The 16755-nt window shown below is 23.5% G+C and overlaps 5 protein-coding genes across 5 annotated transcripts; 4 read left to right on the forward strand and 1 right to left on the reverse strand.

Moving 5' to 3' along the window:
* Nucleotides 1-203: 203 nt before the first annotated feature.
* On the forward strand, nucleotides 204-5570 carry SRAE_2000223400 (C2 domain and Phospholipase C, phosphatidylinositol-specific, X domain and Phosphoinositide phospholipase C family and Phospholipase C, phosphatidylinositol-specific, Y domain and EF-hand domain pair and Pleckstrin homology-like domain and Phospholipase C, phosphoinositol-specific, EF-hand-like domain and PLC-like phosphodiesterase, TIM beta/alpha-barrel domain-containing protein; the record flags this gene model as incomplete). Its single annotated transcript, XM_024653280.1, has 5 exons — nucleotides 204-424; nucleotides 481-740; nucleotides 2322-4187; nucleotides 4455-4601; nucleotides 4669-5570. 5 exons carry the CDS (start codon nucleotides 204-206, stop codon nucleotides 5568-5570), a joined length of 3396 nt encoding a protein of 1131 aa, XP_024506772.1.
* A 553-nt stretch (nucleotides 5571-6123) lies between these two features.
* On the forward strand, nucleotides 6124-6792 carry SRAE_2000223500 (Hypothetical protein; the record flags this gene model as incomplete). The annotated part of the gene is made up of 1 exon (XM_024653281.1): nucleotides 6124-6792. The coding sequence occupies one exon, from the start codon at nucleotides 6124-6126 to the stop codon at nucleotides 6790-6792; it is 669 nt and encodes a 222-aa protein (XP_024506773.1).
* Nucleotides 6793-8707: 1915 nt separating this feature from the next.
* On the forward strand, nucleotides 8708-9200 carry SRAE_2000223600 (Hypothetical protein; the record flags this gene model as incomplete). The annotated part of the gene is made up of 2 exons (XM_024653282.1): nucleotides 8708-8896; nucleotides 8937-9200. 2 exons carry the CDS (start codon nucleotides 8708-8710, stop codon nucleotides 9198-9200), a joined length of 453 nt encoding a protein of 150 aa, XP_024506774.1.
* A 938-nt stretch (nucleotides 9201-10138) lies between these two features.
* On the forward strand, nucleotides 10139-11245 carry SRAE_2000223700 (Hypothetical protein; the record flags this gene model as incomplete). Its single annotated transcript, XM_024653283.1, has 1 exon — nucleotides 10139-11245. The coding sequence occupies one exon, from the start codon at nucleotides 10139-10141 to the stop codon at nucleotides 11243-11245; it is 1107 nt and encodes a 368-aa protein (XP_024506775.1).
* Nucleotides 11246-11364: 119 nt separating this feature from the next.
* Nucleotides 11365-16051, reverse strand: SRAE_2000223800 (Proteinase inhibitor I2, Kunitz metazoa domain and EB domain and Cysteine-rich repeat and Lustrin, cysteine-rich repeated domain-containing protein; the record flags this gene model as incomplete). The annotated part of the gene is made up of 3 exons (XM_024653284.1): nucleotides 11365-11423; nucleotides 11471-14018; nucleotides 14066-16051. 3 exons carry the CDS (start codon nucleotides 16049-16051, stop codon nucleotides 11365-11367), a joined length of 4593 nt encoding a protein of 1530 aa, XP_024506776.1.
* Nucleotides 16052-16755: the final 704 nt, after the last annotated feature.

Consider the following 16755-nt stretch of genomic DNA (forward strand, 5'->3'; position numbering starts at 1 on the left):
ATAAATTTATCAACTTTTTTTTTAAAATATATTATTCTTAAATGTCGTATAAATTTTTATATGATTATTAATGTTATTAAAAATAAACTATTAAAAAGTGGTATAAAAATATTTTATTTACTTTATTTTATTTTAGATAAACTTTTAAAATAAATATTTATGAAACTTTTAAAATATTTTTAACTATAAAATATAAGTTTAGAATGTCTCAATCTGCCAAAACAAGCTTTTATAATGTATCAAGTGTTACATCTGTATCAGGATTTTTAAGTGATAAAAGTTCATTAAATAATTCAAATTGTTCTCAAGATAGTATACAATTTAATAGTAATAATTGTGATAAAACATTACCTTCATCTAGCAATATTTCAAGTATGGAAGGTAATCCATCTCCCATTAATAAATTAGATCCTTTTAATAATAGGTAATAAAAAAAAAGTTTTATATTTTATTAATGAAAAAAAAAATATTTCTTTTTAGACCTCATTTACGTAGTTCATTAAGACATAACACAACCAGAACATCAAAATCACCTGGAAGGAAAACTGTCAGTTTTTTTAGTATTAATTCTGATAAAAAAGTTTCAAATGTCAATGATTGTCTACAAATTATGCAAAATGGTACAGAGATGATTAAAATTAGAACACATGTTAGGCAATTTAAAAGATTTTTTTCTTTAGACACTGATTGTGCTTACATACGTTGGCAACCATCAAATAAGAAACCACATAAAGCACGTTGTAAGTTTAATAATTTTTTTACATTTAAAATTATATATATACATCATTCATTTATATCATGTTTCTCAGTATTTTTTAAAACTATTTTAAGTAAGCAAAAGATTATTGAAAACATATTATTTGTAAATTATATGTTATATAGTTAGGTTTTCATTAAACAGTTTTTTTTTTAAATAAAGTTAAACATTACTTAAATGAGAAGAAAACTAAAATAATTGTTATATAATATTTTGCTTATTAATTTCGTACTTTTACTTACGTAATCCTAGTAGTAAAGATAACAACAAAGTGAAGAAAAAAAAAATAATTAAATAATATTTAAATTTTATAGTTTCTGATATAATCATATTTTTCATATTATTTAATACTTACTAATTGAAATATAAATATTAATAGTCAGAAGTTTTAATATATTATAAAAATAAGATTACATGGATGACATATTTATTCAAACATTTTTTAAATGTAAAACTTTTTGGATTCATTTAATAAATAAAGTAAATAGTATATTATTCAAAAAATTATAATTACGTTTAAAGTATGATATCAATGAACGAATACGACAGTAGAAAGTGTTCAAAAAGGTAGGGGACACCCGGGATTGAACCGGGGACCATATGATCTGCAGTCACATGCTCTACCACTGAGCTATATCCCCATGTTTTACCCTTATGGAGCATTTTTTGACTGTTTCCTACAGTTTTTATTCAATATTTTAACAAATATACAAAGTTTTCATATATAAAAATCTTTATATTAATATTATTGTTTAAAAAATAAAAAAATATAAATGATTAATCTTTTCTTTACTATAATTTTTGTATAAAAAAATTACTTTAAAAATAAATAAAATTATTGATTCTCCAGGGACATTAGTTATTCATATAAATAATATTTATTTTTTATTTTAAAAATACTTAAACATATTCACCTCATTATTAAGTTATTTAATATTACTTTTTATACATATTTAATTGTTGTTTTATATTTATGTTAACACCATAAACATATCATTATTTTTATTCAAAATATACCATATCTATTGATACATTTATAAAATTATGAATATATCAATGCTAGAAAAATGTAAAATGCATAAAATTGTTAACTTTTTTCTTTGAAATTTTATAACAATCATCTTTTATCTTTATTACATAAAACAAAAGAATTTTTTTTATGTTAAAAAAATTATTCAAGACATTTTGTTTTTTGCTTTTATAATAATTATATAATAAAATTGTTGACGTCTCAAGGCATCTTTTTTTTATATTTTATTATTTTTTTTATACATAGATATATATATTTGTACAAATAATTTAATTTTAGCTTTTCTAAATTTACTTTAAAAGTATATTGAAATGTATTAAATTTCTAATATGATAGGAGGATTACTTTTTCAAAGCAAAAATACTACTAAAAATAAATTAAAAATAGAAATTTTTATTAAAAAATAAAATTTAGTAAATAATATAACTGAATATATTAATCAAATTACTAATTTTTAATTAAAATTCTTTCTTGTTATATTTTAAAATAATTAGATAAAATTTTCCTTATAAATATAATTACATTTTTTTTTAGTAGCTGTTGAATCAATAAGAGAAATACGTGTAGGAAGAAATACAGAATATTTTCGTGGATTAGAAAATCAACTTCAAGATATACAAGATGATTGTATATTTTCAATAATTCATGGTGATAATTATGAATGTTTAGATTTAATAGCTTTATCAGCAGAAGATGCTAATATTTGGGTAACAGGACTTTTATATTTAACATCAGGACCTAGAATTAAATGTCTTACAAATAATATAATAGGACCAAGGTGTACATTAAGAGAACGATGGCTTCAATCAGTATTTATTAAAGCAGATGAAAATAATATTGGTTTTTTGACTGAAAAAGTTACAACAAAATGTATAAGAATGTTAAATGATAAAATTGCTTTATCAAGAATAAAACAAAAATTAAAAGAAGTTATTGTATCACAGGATGAAGAATTTCGTGGACGTATAAGTATGGGAGAATTTGTTGATATATATAAAGATTTAGCAACAAGACCAGAAATATATTTTTTAATGGTTAGATATGCTAATAAAGATTATTTAACAGTTGAAGATTTACAATTATTTTTGGAAACAGAACAAGGTGTTAGTGAAGCTACAAATGATATGTGTGAAAAAATTATAACAAAATATGAACCTTCTGATGAGGGAAGATTAAACTTATTAATGACTGTTGATGGTTTTAATAATTTTTTACTTAGTAAAGAATCATCTGTTTTTGATCCAGGACATTTAAAAATATGTGATGAAATGGATCATCCATTTAATCATTATTTTATTGCTGCATCACATAATACTTATATGGTTGAAGATCAACTTAAAGGACCAAGTAGTGTTGATGGTTATATAAGTGCTTTAAAAAGAGGATGTCGTTTTATTGAATTAGATTTATGGGATCCATTAGATATTGAAGAGGATAAACAACCAATGATTCATAATGGACCAATATCTTCCTGTAGATTACCATTATCATCTGCATTACAAGTAATAAAAGAATTAGCTTTTGAAGCATCAAAGTATCCATTATTTATTAGACTTGAAATTCATATGTCTTTACAATGGCAACAAGTTGCATATAATATGATAACGGAAACATTAAAAAATTTAATATATAAACCAACAGAAGATGTTAGAGATTGGACAGATGATAAAAATGTGCCTTCACCTCATAAATTTCAAAATAAAATTCTTTTTATTGGTAAAAAATTTTTTAATACTTCAGATGTTGGGGAAGTAAGTGAAGAAGATGAAGCTGAGGAGATGTATCAAGTTACCGGTAATAATAAAAGAAGTCATAAAAAGAAAATATATATTTTAAAAGAATTTTCTGATTTAATACCTGATTTTTTACAATCCTGTTTTGTAACAGATTCAAGTTTACTTTCAAATAATGAATTAGATAAAAAAAAACATCTTATTTCTATAAATGAAGGAGATTGTTTAAGGATCATGCAAAATTATCCCTCTGATTTAATACAAATAACAAAAGATTTTATGGTACGTGTTATCCCAGATCCATTAAGAATAGATAGTTCAAATATGAATCCTCAAGAATTTTGGAATTTTGCTGTTAGTTTAGTATCAATTAATTATCAAACACCTGGATTACATTATGATCTTCAGGAGGGAAGATTTTCATCAAATGGATGTTGTGGATATGTTTTGAAACCATCTACAATGAGAGAAGATTTATTTGCACCAAATGATCGATTATCATATTGTACACAAATACTTCATTTACGTATATTATCTGGTCAACAGTTACCACGACCTCGTGGTTCTAATGTTAAATCTGATTCAGCAGATCCTTTTGTAGTTGTTGAAGTATTTGGAATACCATTAGATTGTGCTGAGGAAAGAACAAAAACTGTTAGAAATGAAAGTAAGTTTTTTTTTCATAATCTTTATTTTACGATCTTTCTTAGTAGGGACATTTCCTACTTTTTTTTCATTCTTTTTTTTTTTTTTCTCAAATAAAGGAAAATTTCTAATTCTCTAGAGAAATAGAGATAAAATATCTTTTGAATTAGTGTTAAAATTTATTTCTTTATAATAGTAAAAATATATTAAAAATTTTCATTTGTACATTTTATATTTTGAGAAATTAAATAAATTTAACAAATAAATAATGGATATATTTTATTTTTAGGTGCTAATCCTAATTTTGACGAATCATTACAATTTCAAATTAATGTTCCAGAATTGGCATTAATTAGGTTTTTAGTATTGGATGACGATTTTATAGGAGACGATTTTATAGGACAATATACAATCCCATTTGAATGTCTTCAGAGTGGTGAGTTTTAATATATATATATATATATATATATGTGTATATTTTTTTTTCTATTATTATTTTTAAGGATACCGTCATATACCATTATTAAATAACGAAGGAGATCCAATTGAAAATTGTTCATTATTTGTACATATTGCTATAACTAATCGTCGTGGTGGTGGAAAAGCTAAAAAACGAGGGATGTCGGTTAAAAGAAAAACAGCTAAAGTACAAACTGGTATGAAACTTGTTGGTATTAAAAATGTTGATGAATTATTTAAGTCAGCTATACTTCCCCTTATTGAGTCTATTGAAATGAGAAATAAAATGGAGACAGCTTTAATTGAATGGCAAGAACAATGTGGTTTAAGTGCAACTGGTTCAATAAGACAAGGATTACGTTTAATGCATTCAAGAATTTGTTCTCTTAATGTATCTGGTTCAACAGGTTCACCACAACCATCAACAAGATTATTTTATAAAGATACTAATAATATGTTAAAAAATCATGGTAATAATATTTCATTTTATATTCAACCTACTGCCAATGGTTGCCCATTAATTAAACGTACAGGAATTATTCCGGATAGTTTGGCAAAAACATTTGTTTTAATGGAATGTCTTTTTGATAAATGTTCTGTAATATTAAATAAGACTGAAAGTCTTTTAAATAAAATAGAAGATGCTACAAAAAAAATAAGTGAATGTTATGAAGAATTACCAGATTTATGTGCACAGGCAGGCTTACGAAGCCAAAAAGCTACCAGAGCAACTGAAAATTTTGCTTGGAATGTAAGACTTCTTAAAAGTCAACTAGCTTCAATGCACAAATCCCAAATTGAAGCTAGTGATATATTTACTCAAGTTTTTGATACAGCTAAACTTTTAGGTATTTTAAGGACAAATGAAGATGAAACTAATGATAAAGATGATATTAAAAAAATAAGTACTGATTTAGATGAAGGAATTAACGATGTACATTTATAAGATAATTTAATAGTTATTGTTTATACTTACTTTTATAAATAAAAAAAAACTACATAATTGATTAAAAATTTTATAAAATTATAATTTTATTTGCTTTAATAAAGTTATTTTAATTAACAATTTAACAAAAATTTATTATTTTTTTTAATAAATGTTAATTTTATTTGTGACATTGATGAATTTTAAAAAAAAAAACTCTTGAATATATAAACATAATATTTTAAAATTACATAAAAAGCAGGAATGAAATTTAAAATAAACTTTATTTACATAGTAAAGTTTTGAAAACTTTAAAAAAAAAATTAATTAAAATTTCGAAACAAATATAGTAAAATTTTTAATAGTTTTTGATCTAGAACTTTTACAATAGATAATTGTTTACTTTGAAATTTAAATGCTAACTAAATTCGTTATTGCTTTATTAGTTGTATAATGTAAATTTTATACAAAATAAATATTTAAATATAATGTATATAAATTTAAATTATAATATAATATAAAAAAAAATTATTGTTTTTGTTTTAATTAGCAAATTGCCTAATTGAAAAAAATAATGTCAACAATTAAAATTAAAAGACATATTATTATACCATGGAGAAGTATTTCAAGAGATCAATCTAATAATAATAGCAATGTTAGTATAACAAATGACAACAAAAATGACAGTCACCTAAAAACATCTCAATTTTCAAATCTTTCTAAAATTTCAGCTGATACACCTCCAAGTTATTCTGTATCTGAAAATTCAGTTGGAGAGATGGTTAGCCAAAAACGAGGAGTAACATGGCCAAATAGACCTTTAACAGGATACTACTCTATAAAAGAACATAAAAAAAGAAAAGCATTTATTCAAAAAAAAACTATGGACCAAAAAAAAGTAGAAAAAAAGAATACCAATATAATTTTGGGTGAACAAAAGCAAGAAAAAGTTAATTCTAAATCTTCTAAAAAGAATATCAAGTGCATGTCCTCTAATGATAATTCCTCATCATCCACTAAAAGCACATCGGAAAAAGAAAAAAAAGTCAATGAAGAAAAAGAAAGTATGAAATTTTATCAATTTTGTGGAACTAAAAGTCCTGAAGAAATTGAAAAATTAGTCTTGTACTGTAACACCTACTATTTATTTTATAATAATAAAAGAGAAAACAAATTAGAAATACCATATGAAATTCCACTGAAGGCTGCATATTTCAATCAAAAAACTAAAAAGGTAGATTAAGAATTATTTTAAAATAAAAAATTTTTTTAGATTGTAATTGAAGAAATAAAAGGTGAAACCTTAAAAAATTTGCATCAATCATTAAAAAAATTGGAAATTTAATTACTTCATCATATGAATATGAAAAAAAAATATAATTAATAGTCTATTATAAATTTAAAAAAAAATAATAATTTTTTCAAAGAAATATATATACATATAGCATTCTTAAGACATAACTACTCTGATAAATGTACAAAATTTTAAATGTATAATTTTAATGTGTTATATAATATTGGTAGAGAATAGCTAGGTTAATAAAAATTTGTCAACTTTAAAAAAAGTTTTTTAAAGAATAATGTATAATTTTACAAAAAACAAAAAAATAAATTGTTTTGTGAAACAATTTTTATATGTTATCTATATTGCATATATAATATAGATTATGAATAAACAAAATACTAGCAAAAAATATATACCAACTATGTAATATGTTAGCAACAATGTTGTCCCAGTAAACAATGATACATAAATAATTCTATACTTTTAAAAAGTGAGCATATTTTTATGAATTAATTAAAAGAAATTATTTGACAATAATTTCATTATTGTATGATAAATTTTGACTAAGATAAAAAAGGGTCAAGATCAAAGAATATTTTAGAAACATTTTTGCCTTTGGACATATCTAACTTTTTTTGAAATTAAAAGCAAACAGATTTTTATAATGTACTTCTAATAAAATTTCATATGGAGTCTACTTCAAATACATTTTTATATCACAAAGAATTACTGTGATAGGAAAAATTATGATAAAAGATTTAACGCAAGAAGATGCCAAGAATTATTTCTCAAGAACTGATGGAAATTAAAAAATATTTTCATCATAAGATATATTTAAAAATTTTTAAATGTTCAGTGCGTCACATTTTATTTTTCTACAAACTTTTTAACTTGAGTTATAAGTATATGTTTAAATATTTTTTCATATTATAATTTTTTTTATTATATTTGAAGTTTGAAAAGTCTTGTGAAAATGAAAAAAGTTTAATCAAATTCTCGCAAAAAAAAGTGGCGAAGAATCGGTAATTTAATTTTAACATTCTTTATTGTGTCATGGAAGTCGTAATTGTTAAAAAAATATTTCCGCCTTCCGCTTGCAACTTTGATTTTCAAAAACTTCCAACGTTTAAAATTTCATATATTCATTATCATTTTTAAAATAAATAATTTTAAAACTTAAAATAATCTTAAAGACAAACTTTTTTTTTGTGTGATAAAAAATGTAGATAATAGATTAATATTATTATATTAATTGAGAAGATAATAAATATTTTTCAAATACATTAAAGTATAAAAAAAGTTTCAAGTTTTAAAGTAGTTTCTTAATATGATAACGTCGGTGGTATAAAATTAATAGTACTCAATTTTAGTAAATGGTGCTAATTATTAATGGAATTTCTTTTTGTTTTTTCGTTGTTAGTTATATTGTTTATGTTATTTTCATACTAGTATAAAATTTGTTTAAAAAAAAACAACATCAAATTTTTTTTAATTAATAAGTTGTCATAATGACAACAAGATATTTAGAAAAAAAAACTTACTCTAGTAATTTTATAAAATCCTTTTATATTTTTCCTGTTAACAATTTTAAGTTTTGTCAAACTATTTTGAATACTAAGTATAGTCTCCTGCTAACAAAATAAATTACTTTATGCTATCACCAAGTTATTCTCTTAATTAAAAAGAAGTTATCCTCCGCACAATAAGTTATATTTCTTTTGTATGGAAAAGATTAACATATACATTGGTAAATTGTCAGTACATTGTACCCGCCAATTTTGTACAAATTTTTTTATTTACATAAACCATTAGAAAAGTGATTCATTTAAATTAAAGAAGAAACTTTTTGTATCTATAAAATATATATTTTCAAATGAATTTTAACGAAGATTTATACCAAGACTTGAAAGCAAAATATGTTAATGCTAGTTTAAAATTATCTTTGAGCCGTAATGAACGTATTAATGCTTATGATAAGTTATTAGAAGAACAAAACTATGTATATAAAGAATTACCAGAAAAATTGGCAGATGGTATTATAGAAAATATTGAAAAAGAACATGTAAGTTTATGATTTGAAATGGTAAATTATTATTTTATAGGCCTATAAAATGTCAATCAAAGCTAATAAAAAAATGAAGGAAGAACAGGAACGTTTATCAAAGGAAATTGAAATTCTTGAAGATGAAAAGAAAACTCTTGAGAAGGCTGTAAATGAAACTATTGGGCGTACTAATAAACTTGAAGAAACATTAAGAGAAGTAAATGGTGAAATTCAAAAGCTTCAAGAAGAAAATGCATTAATAACAGAAAGTTTAAGAAATGAAATTCAAAGAGCTCAATCTGTTATTATATCAAAAAAATAATCTTTAAATGATGGTTTAAGGCGTGATTGACGATAATTTTATATTTTCAGGAAAATTGCTGTATTTATAATTAAATAAATTTTTTACAATTAAGTTTGCTATTATTTACTAATGACTAAGGTGTTCTATAGTCCTTTAGAAGTCAAATATTTAAAAGTATCATAGAAGTATCATATCCAGTAAAATTTTAATTTTACAATATCTTTTTAGGCAAATTTCGTAAACATGTTATTTCAAAATTTGGTGTCATAAGGCATACTAAAAAAAATATGTTGTTTCATTTGAAAATAGTACTTTATACACAAAAACATATCTTATGTTGAAAAAGAATTATTGCAAATGGAATGGAAAAATAAGCAATAAATATTGAAAATCCAAAGGCACATAATTAGATATATATATTTTTTTATGTTATAAATATTGCATTTAATGTTTGAAAATGTTTCATATATTTCAAATTTATTTGTAAAAATACTCTTACTATCATGTATTATAAAAAGAAATTTTTAATAAAGTTGCGCAAGATTTTTAGACTAATATTAGTCAATATTTTACCGTTACAACGTTGTAGTAAAAAAAGCCCTACATGCGAGTAAAAATTATATTCGCGTTAAGATATATATTATCAACATCATTTAAAATCATATAAATTTCTTTTTTGTTTATGATGGTCTTAAAACACAATTTGGTATATTTTGATAAAAGTTGTCTATTTTTAAACATTGTTTGAAGTTTTTTTTAAATAATAAATTTTAACTATTTATTGAAATGATACCATATAAATATATATATATATATATCATACATTATTTTTATCACTAAAATTTATTTTTCCATATAAATAACTTTAATTATTTTGTGAGAAATATTTTATTTACCAAAGTTAATGAATTTTAATAGTAATTAATTTTTAAATTAATTTAAGGATATAAAATAGTATGTGGATAGGTTTAAATTCTCCAGAAATTGTACGTGGAATATTTCAACATTTCGATGATTTTGATGTGATACAAAATATTTGTGATAACTCAAGTACATTTAAACAAATATATGAATATGCCCGTCCTACCTCTATTTTAAGGACAACTAAACATTTATATTTACATGATGATTTACTATATGTGCCTTCTCAATATGGAAAGTTAGAATATAATGTTTCAAATAAATTATTAACTCCAGTACTTGATAAAGATAATCTTTCAAAATGGTTATATGTTGGTAAACAAGAATTTCCTTTTTCAGATGTACGGGAAGATTGTCCAAATTATTCTGAAATGTCTAAATATCGTGAAAATTATGGTATTTTTTTGTCTAATGATTTTAAATATAATAAAAGTACTTTAAATTATGAAGATATTGTTAAATATGCCACTCATATAAGTATTCAAATTAATCATCAATTATGTCATGAGAAAATAGTTGATAAAGTAAAAACTTTTTTAGACAATTTTACTGAATCTCCAATTCTTAGAGGATTAGCAATTACTTTTGGAGATAATATAATTGTTACAACAATATGTAAAGATCGTCTAATTAGATTACTTTCATCAATATCTACAAATGTTAAAATTTTAACTCTTATATATAATGGTTCTCATGATATTCAAGATATGTTAGATGCTGCATGTAAAGGATTCATTGAATTAAAAGCTTTATTTATAAGAAGTGATGGAAAATATAATGGAAGGGGATGTATAAAATTTGAAAGTATTAATCATTTAAAATCTCTTGAATTTCTATCTATTTCAAGTAGTTATGTTTTTGCTTTAATAATGAAATCAATTTTAGAAATGCCTAATATAAAATGTATTCATATTGATTATTCATCACTATGTAAATATAATTCTCATAGAATGGAAATTGATTTATCTAAAGCTAATCAAGTTGTTATGGTTTTAATTAATAGAAAAGATTTTCCTATTATGAAATATTCATTCAAAATAATGTCTAATAAACATTGGAATAAAAATATTTATCATGATTTAAGCATAGCTTGTTTACAAAAAACAGATGTTGTTTCAAAATACTTTTCATATGTTGAATAGGAATTAATATTTGTATTATATTAATTAACTAAAATTGTTATGTTAGTTTAAAAAAAAATTTAAGAAGTAACTTTATTTTAAGATTAGTAAATATATTTAATATACATGTAAAATAAATTTTAGTTATCTGAAATACAAATACCGTTGATTGGAGACTGTTTATCAGGACATTCGATTTCTAGAAATATAAAATATATAGAAAAAAAATTCAATTAAATTTCTTACCACATGAATAGACATTTTGTCCGTTATCATCGTATGTCACAAGTACACTATTTTCATCACAAATAGGAATATCTGATTTTGGAGGTAGCATTATATTTGGATCATCCATATAAATCCCTGAAAATATTTTTGTTTCTCTTCTACAACATTGATCTTCCACACAAACATAATTTTTGGGGCATAATTTTTTATTTGAACATTGTACAATTTTTTTTGTATTTTTTTCTAATAAGGGCATTAATTCATTTTTGCATTTTGATCCTTCCATTGTTATAATTGTATTGTTTTTTGTATTATTATTTTTTAATAAAATTTTTTTTTTAACTATTTTTTTACTACCAATTGCTTTACCATCAATTGTTGAACAACAAACATAATCATTTATCATTGCTGATTTTAGGCATGTTGAACCATTTGGACAACTTTTTCTTTGACATAATAATGCTTTTGAATTTATTGATAATACTGGTATTCTATTATTACTGATTCCACATATATTTGTTATACATCTTTTTTTATATCCTGCCATATTTTTTGGACAATAACATAAATTATCTATACATTTTGCTCCATTAATACATTGATTTTCTATTTCACATTTTTCTCCAACAACAGCTTTTCGATAACATTTATTATCTTGTTTAATTTCATTTGTTTTACATATTATAACATCATCATCATACTCAACCTCATATTCAAAATATTCTTCTTCATTTATCTCTTCTTCAATATCAATACATTTACCATTTTTTTCAATTTTATTTGATGGACATGAACATTTATTATCTAAACATTGTGTTGTTTCAGGACATTGTATATTTTTTATACATTTATCACCTATAATTCTAGGTGTACATTTTTTATTCTTAATTGTTTCTGTTATTTGACATTTTTTTATTTTCTTTTTTGTTGAAATATTTGTTAACGGTGGTAATGTAACATTTGCTAATTTTAATAATTTATGTTGTTTACTAAGACGTCTTAACTTATTTTTAGATGTATTTTGACTTGTTATTAATATAGGATTCATAGCTACTTTTATTATTTCATTTGTATAAGTATTAACATCATTTTCTGTATTTGTACAACAAACATATTTTCCTTTTTTATCAGTAGATTTACAAGAAAATCCTTCAGGACATTGATTTGATAATTCCATTTTACATTCTTTTGGATAACCTGATATATCAATATATCCCACACTATTTCCAGGACATCCACTTTTATTACCACAACATATATATTGACTTGAACCAGAATGACTATTATTTACAAATTGACAAAAATATCCTAATGGACATGTATTTGGACCTGATGAAGTACAAGATTCAGGATATTTTGTCATTTGATTAATAAATGCTACTTGGAAATTAGGACAACCATAATTATTTGCCTCTTCCATACTTTCTAAAATAGGTTCTTTACCACAACATTGATATCTTTGATTTCCCCATTGACATGTATATGATTTTGGACATGGATTATTATTTGGATTAAATGGATCACATTCTATAACATTATTATTTTTCATATAAACATACTCATTTGGTGGACATCCATCTGAAATAGAAATAATTTCTCCTTTACAACAATAACCTTTACTTAAATCTGATGAAGATGGTTGACATGAATATCCTGTAGGACAACCAATAAATGCTCCTGGTGTACATGATCTTGGCATTTGACTATTTTCTTCAATATAAAAATCACCTTTATTTGGACATACATAATTATTAGAACAACAATATCCTTGTAAAGCACCAGATATAGAAGTTTGACAACTATATCCACTTGGACATTGATTATTACCACCATTAAAATTACATCTCATAGGATTTTTATTTAAATTATCCCTAACTACAGCTTTTCCGGATGGGCATAATTCACCTGTTATACTACTACAACAATAATATCTATTTTTTTGAGGATTAAATCTACATAAATAATTTGTTGGACATGAACCTTCAACATTAACAAGACATTCTCTAACAGACATATCAGCAGCATTAACAAATGCTTTCTCATTTTCTGGGCAAACATTCATATTTGTAGCACCACAACAAACTGATAATTGTGTTAATTGATCAAATAAACATTTAAAATTTGTTGGACATGTATTTGTTAAAACAGGATTACATTGATATGGTAAATTTGTATTTGGATTTATATAAGCAACATCACCAGGTGTACATGCTGATGAATGGCAAAAATTTTTACATTGATCTATTGAAGGCCAATTATTTAAATTTCCATTACATCCATTATAACTAAATTTGGCACATTCTTTAGTAACAATATTAAAATAATATCTTGTTATGGGCATTTTTGTACATAATGTTCCTTGTTGTGGTGGCATAGAACAAATATATGATTTTGAGGGACAACACCTCTGAACAACATTACCATTTGAATTTAATGTTACACATTCATGAGTATCAACACATTGATTTGAATTTGAACATGTTATTAGTTGATTTGAAGATACATCTCTTAATGGTTGACCACCATGTGGACATACAATTCCACAATATTCTTCACATGCTTCAAGCTAAAAAATTAAAATATATTATTAAAAATAAATAAAATTAAACTTACAGTTTGAAAATTATTAGAATTACCATCACAACCTAAATATTGAAAAGCTTCACAAGTATTTTTATTAGGATTAAAATAATATTTAAATGATGTACCAGCACCACATTGAACACCTTTATCACTATTTAAACTACATGTATAACTTTTTGTTGGACAACAACCATATGAATTACCATCAAAATAACAATTATAATTTGGTGGACATTTTTGATCACTATTTTTAGATGAACATGTAAAATAATTTCCATTAACATCTCTGTATGCTCTACCTTGTGGACATTTTGGTTCTAATGCAATATTTCTACATGTTTGTTGGCATGTTGTTAATGAATCAAAATTATTATCATTACCATTACAACCACTATATTCAAATAATTGGCATTGTCTCATTTCAATATTATACCAATATTTTCTAACTGATTGTTTACATTCACCAAGACGTTTTGGTTGACTACAAATATTTTGTGCTGTTGGACAACAAACTTTATGTGTTGTATCACATAAATGTGATGAGGGACATTCTGTACTACTTTCACATCTTTGCCATTCTTCACCAACTGTTAATGGATTACCAAATGGACACATTAATCTTGAACAATAATTTTCACAATCAAATTTAGTTATAAAATTATTAAAATTTCCTAAACCATCATATAAAAAGTTAATACATTTTCCTTGATTTGAATCATAATAAAATCTTGTAACTGTTTTAAATCCATGTATAGATATTCCTCTATCATACATTCCTAATGGTTTAACAAAATGTGGTCTACCACCATAAGGTGAACATATATTTGAAATTGAAGGACAACATGCTTGTGTTGACCCAAGTAATGAACATTGAAATTCACTAGAACATGTTGATGATGATTGCATACAATTTGTTACTGGTGTATCATCTAATATTGAATGTTTTGAAGTATAATATTGTGTTGATCCTCTTTTACATGAACCACAATATGTTTCACAATGTTCTTGTGTCTTAAAATTATTTGGACTAACATTTTCACCAACATTTGGATCCCACATAAATTGACTACAAGCTCCTGATATTGGATTATAATACCATCTTGGTATTGATGGTTGATCACCTTGTTCCATTGGTTGTATACAAACAAATGCCCGAGAAGGACAACATATTCCATTAACTGATGGGGCATATTCTTTAAATAAATAATTATTTACTTGAGGTGTTTCTAAACAATCATAAATATCTGCTATATAAATATCATTATCACCATCAGGATAGATACACCATGTAGAACCATCACCACCATTTGATTTAAAAACTTCTGTTGATGTTGATGTACATAATATCGGCATATAATTTCCTGGTGATAAAGGATGTGTTTTAGAATTTGCCAAAAGTGTTGATGGATTTGGTTCATTATCTGGTGACTCTGGTAATGGGCATGCTGGAGGAACTGATGATGTTATACATACAGTACCATCTCTTGTTCTTGATGGAACATATCCCTCTGAACATTCACATACACCACTCGGTGAACATTTTGTATTTGGCCAGACAACAAAACATTGTTTATCTTCATGGCAACCTGATTGTCCAGGATTAACTTTTGGCCAACAATATCCAGAAATAGAAACATAATCTGAAAGACATGTACAAATTCCTGAGGAACAAAACATTCCTGTTTGGCAGTCTGTATTAAATTGACATATATCACCAGCTCTAGATCCACCAGAAGATCGTTTAACCTTCTTATTTAATAATAATTCTTTATAACAATCATTAATTTTTACATCAAATAATGCACCATTTTCACAATATTTTAAAAACCATTTTTTATTATTACAATAAAAATATGAATTTTCACTTAATTTTATTATATTATTTTCTATATCACAATAAAAATTAGGAAGTTTAGAATTTTCCATATAGCATATCTCATCAGTATTTATTAGTTCACACTCATTACAGCTTAATCCAGGTTCACAATAACAATTTATTTGATAAAAAAATATCATTAATATTAATATAATAGTAATATAATTCATATTAATATAAAAATAATCTAAAATTTTATTAATTAATTAAAAGTTAATAAATTTACGGAAACAAGTATATAAATAAATTTTATGATACTTTTTATAATATATTTTATCAACTATTAAAAAGAAATTAAAAATCCTCTTAAAGTAATTAACACCTCTTTAATTAAAATATTTTCTTTTTAGTATTAATTAAATTTATAGTTAATTATAACAAAAAAAAAACTTCTTTTTGTACTTAAGTTAATTTTTTCAAGTACTTGGTACCTGTTACGAATTGCATCACAATGGTAATTAATTGATAAACTATTTTTATCATTTAATTTTAAATTGTATGAATAATTTGAAATAAAATTAAATATGTATTTAGAAAAAAAAAAAAATTTTGAATTTAAATAAGAATTGAAATGTTTACGTTTAAATTATAAGTTTTGTAAGTTAAAACTTTTTACCTTTAATATTATATATGTTTATTGAAATGATAATAAGCTTAACTACCATAGATGGTACTTGTTATTTTTGATACAAATATAAACTTTTATCTTTTTGTTTTTGAGTAAAAGACATTGTATACAAATATTTAAGTATTCAAGTATACTGGCTTAACAAATGGCGGATTTCTTTTATACAAATTAAGATGTCTATTTATTTATTATCTATTAGTAATTAATATTATTATT

The sequence above is a fragment of the Strongyloides ratti genome (genome assembly GCF_001040885.1).
Source record: "Strongyloides ratti genome assembly S_ratti_ED321, chromosome : 2".
Classification (NCBI taxonomy): Eukaryota; Metazoa; Nematoda; class Chromadorea; order Rhabditida; family Strongyloididae; genus Strongyloides; species Strongyloides ratti.